At 42.1% G+C, this 2,810-nt stretch overlaps 1 protein-coding gene across 1 annotated transcript in view; it reads right to left on the reverse strand.

Moving 5' to 3' along the window:
- The window catches only part of LOC106518627 (pleckstrin homology domain-containing family G member 1), a gene marked incomplete at its 3' end in the record, with an annotated part of 44,958 nt that extends 43,715 nt beyond the window's left edge, over window positions 1-1,243 (reverse strand). Inside the window, 1 exon segment of the mRNA XM_014009990.1 lies at window positions 964-1,243. Within this exon segment, the coding sequence (XP_013865444.1) occupies window positions 964-973 (10 nt within the window).
- Window positions 1,244-2,810: the final 1,567 nt, after the last annotated feature.

A 2,810-nucleotide genomic window follows, 5' to 3' on the forward strand; every position in this document is an offset into this window, starting at 1 on the left:
TCCCAGAGGCGTTCCTGGTACCAAAAGGTGTTTCTGGTCCCCACCTGTCGACAAGATGGCGGCTGCCTGTAGTGGCGACCCGCGACCATGGAGATATAAACAGCTTTTTATAAGGTAAAAATAATAAAACAAGGTCTTTGTCTGCAATGATTAGTTATGTTTTTTATAATTGTCATTAGTGATTATGTCAATTTCGGCTAAAAGAGTTGACAAAATCCTACACACTGTGCCTTTAAGTCAGTCGTACACATAGTACTTTATAGTGTTTATAAGAGGACGTGTTAAAACGCTGTTTCTATGCAGGAAATACCAGGCAGAGCTCAGTTAGTGTTTCTTAGCGGTTGCTCAGCCGTAGCGATGAAACAAGTTTAGCTGAAGTTAAACATGAGACATAGAAGTTAATTACAACTGAGGGCCACCATAACACGATGTGGCCCTCGGTGAAAATGGGTTCGACACCCCGGTTTTCGACTGTAACAAAACTTTAAAACAAAACAACAAAAAAGTACAAATTTATTACCCCTGGACCCGAACAGCTGAGGCCGTGTGCAGCATCATCGCAGCATCAGGAGGAAATTAACAGCCAGAAAGCAGTGGGGGAGTGAGAAAACAAGTGCGACTCTGTCCACACAAYGGCAGACGCTGCTGGGACGCTTCACACAGGGCTGTCAGCAGAGTACAAACATCTCACACACCACACAGAACACACAAGAAGATAAATAATCAAACCATCAGAACACCATTATACATACTGTGTTCAGAAGCTGCTGTCTGGTGTTCTACAGTTGCCACTTATGACTAAAATTACCATTTTTCTGCTCAAGTCTGATGTTTTTATAATTATGATTTTACCTGTCTGCACCATCTGAACAGACATTACCTCACCTTTCGGGGAAACGTGTGCCTTTCTGTAATTTGTACTCAGTAATTAGAAAAGAAAGCAAAACTTGAGCACCTCCTTACCTGTAGGCATGGTGGCTTCGCTTTCAGCACAAATGAAAGCAGCGAAGGGTTTGAAAGTGACAAAAAGCAAGTTCAAAAGCAGAACCAGGAGGGTCACATAAATCCACAGAGCTCCAAATGGTTTTCATGGCTTAGGCAGAAAGAAAATATTCCTTAGACGTCTCAGTCATTTTGAATCAGAGCTGTCCAGGAGTTCTGCTTTTTCTCCTGAAACGCACTCCTCTTCCCAAAGATCTCCTCTGACTGAGCCTCTCCCTCCCTCTCTCCTGCATCCACAGTGTGCATGTGTGTGTCTGTGTGTGTCAAAGTGAATGGCCTCTGCTCTCTCATGCTCCCTCCCTGCTGGGTATTCCCCTCCCCCGGTTCCTCCTCCCACTCCTCTCTGGCTGCAAATTACAAGGAGCAAGCAGCTCCACATTAMGTGCCTCCACTCCTCTTTAATCTTTGCTCTCCTTGTCTGCTTTTATTTTTTTACTCCACTGCAAAAGTAAATAAACAAACAAATAATTAAACTTTTAGTTTGTGCTTTTTGTTTTTGGTAGGGCAGGCAACTTTTTTTTTTTGTTTGCGTGCACGTCTCTTGCAAACTCAGCAGGCCGACTTTACAGATCACACACACACAGACGCACACTTTACAAGGAGAGGGGGGGTTTATGTGGCTGATCAATAGGCCTCGAGCCGGCTCAAACAAAAGTTCCTCATCCAGTGCGAGATACTGCACAGCTCATTGTGTCACAGATTAGAGAAAAGCTGGACAGAATCTGCAGGAAAGTGAAAGAATGTTAAAACAGATGTAAGAAGTAAGTAAGAAAAAGGTTTTTTAATGATTTTTTAAATGTGCAGCTAAGTTGTAATAGAAATGACTTTAACAACTGTTTAATACAATAATGAATCGTCATCATATCATTCAGTTTGAAGTTGAGGGTTTCAAAGTTTGGACAGTTCTTCAAACAAAACAAAGCAGGGCAGGTGGCTTGAATTCTTGTTTGAGCAGAACTCATTTCAGAAGATTAAAGAAGACGTTAACGTGTGAATGTGCCGGAAAAAGAACGTGTTCTATACTTCAGTGCAAGTGTACCGAGCCCGCGAGGGGACATGGGAGATTTTTTTTTCTTTTGCTTACCCACGCAATAGTATTGCGTTACCACTCAATACTTTTGCGTTACCTCGCAAAAGTCGTTTATCACTGTTGTGCCTGCCGGTTTATTAACAAACTCACATGTTYASCWTTAGCGAGTTAGCCTACTGCTTTAATTCAGCTTCAGAATAAATATATCACACAGCCACACATGAAAGTATGTCATATGCCGATATTTGAACACAGTGCAGTCATGCAACATCAATGTCAATTTCACGAACTTGTGGCGACACATCCTGTTTTGGTAATTGGATATTTCAAAATAAAAGTCTGATTTAATTCAGTTCATCCATAAAACAATCTTTTGCGTGGGAATGCAAAACAATATTGCGAGGTAACGCGAAAGCATTGCGAGGTAACGCAAAAGTATTGCGAGGGAACGCGAAAGTATTGCGAGGGAACGCGAAAGTATTGCGAGGTAATGCAAAAGTATTGCGAGGGAACGCAAAGATATTGCGAGGTAACGCAAAAGTATTGCGAGGGAACGCAAAGATATTGTGAGGTAAAGCAAAAGTATTGCGAGGTAACACAAAAGTATTGAGAGGAAACGCAAAGATATTGCAAGGGAACGCAAAAGTATTGCGAGGTAACGCAAAAGTATTGCGAGGGAACGCAAAAGTATTGCGAGGGAATGCGAAAGTATTGCAAGGGAACACAAAAGTATTGCGAGGTAACGCAAAAGTATTGCGAGGGAACGCAAAGATATTGC

The sequence above is a fragment of the Austrofundulus limnaeus genome, unplaced genomic scaffold (genome assembly GCF_001266775.1).
Source record: "Austrofundulus limnaeus strain Quisiro unplaced genomic scaffold, Austrofundulus_limnaeus-1.0 Scaffold64, whole genome shotgun sequence".
In the NCBI taxonomy this organism is placed as follows: Eukaryota; Metazoa; Chordata; class Actinopteri; order Cyprinodontiformes; family Rivulidae; genus Austrofundulus; species Austrofundulus limnaeus.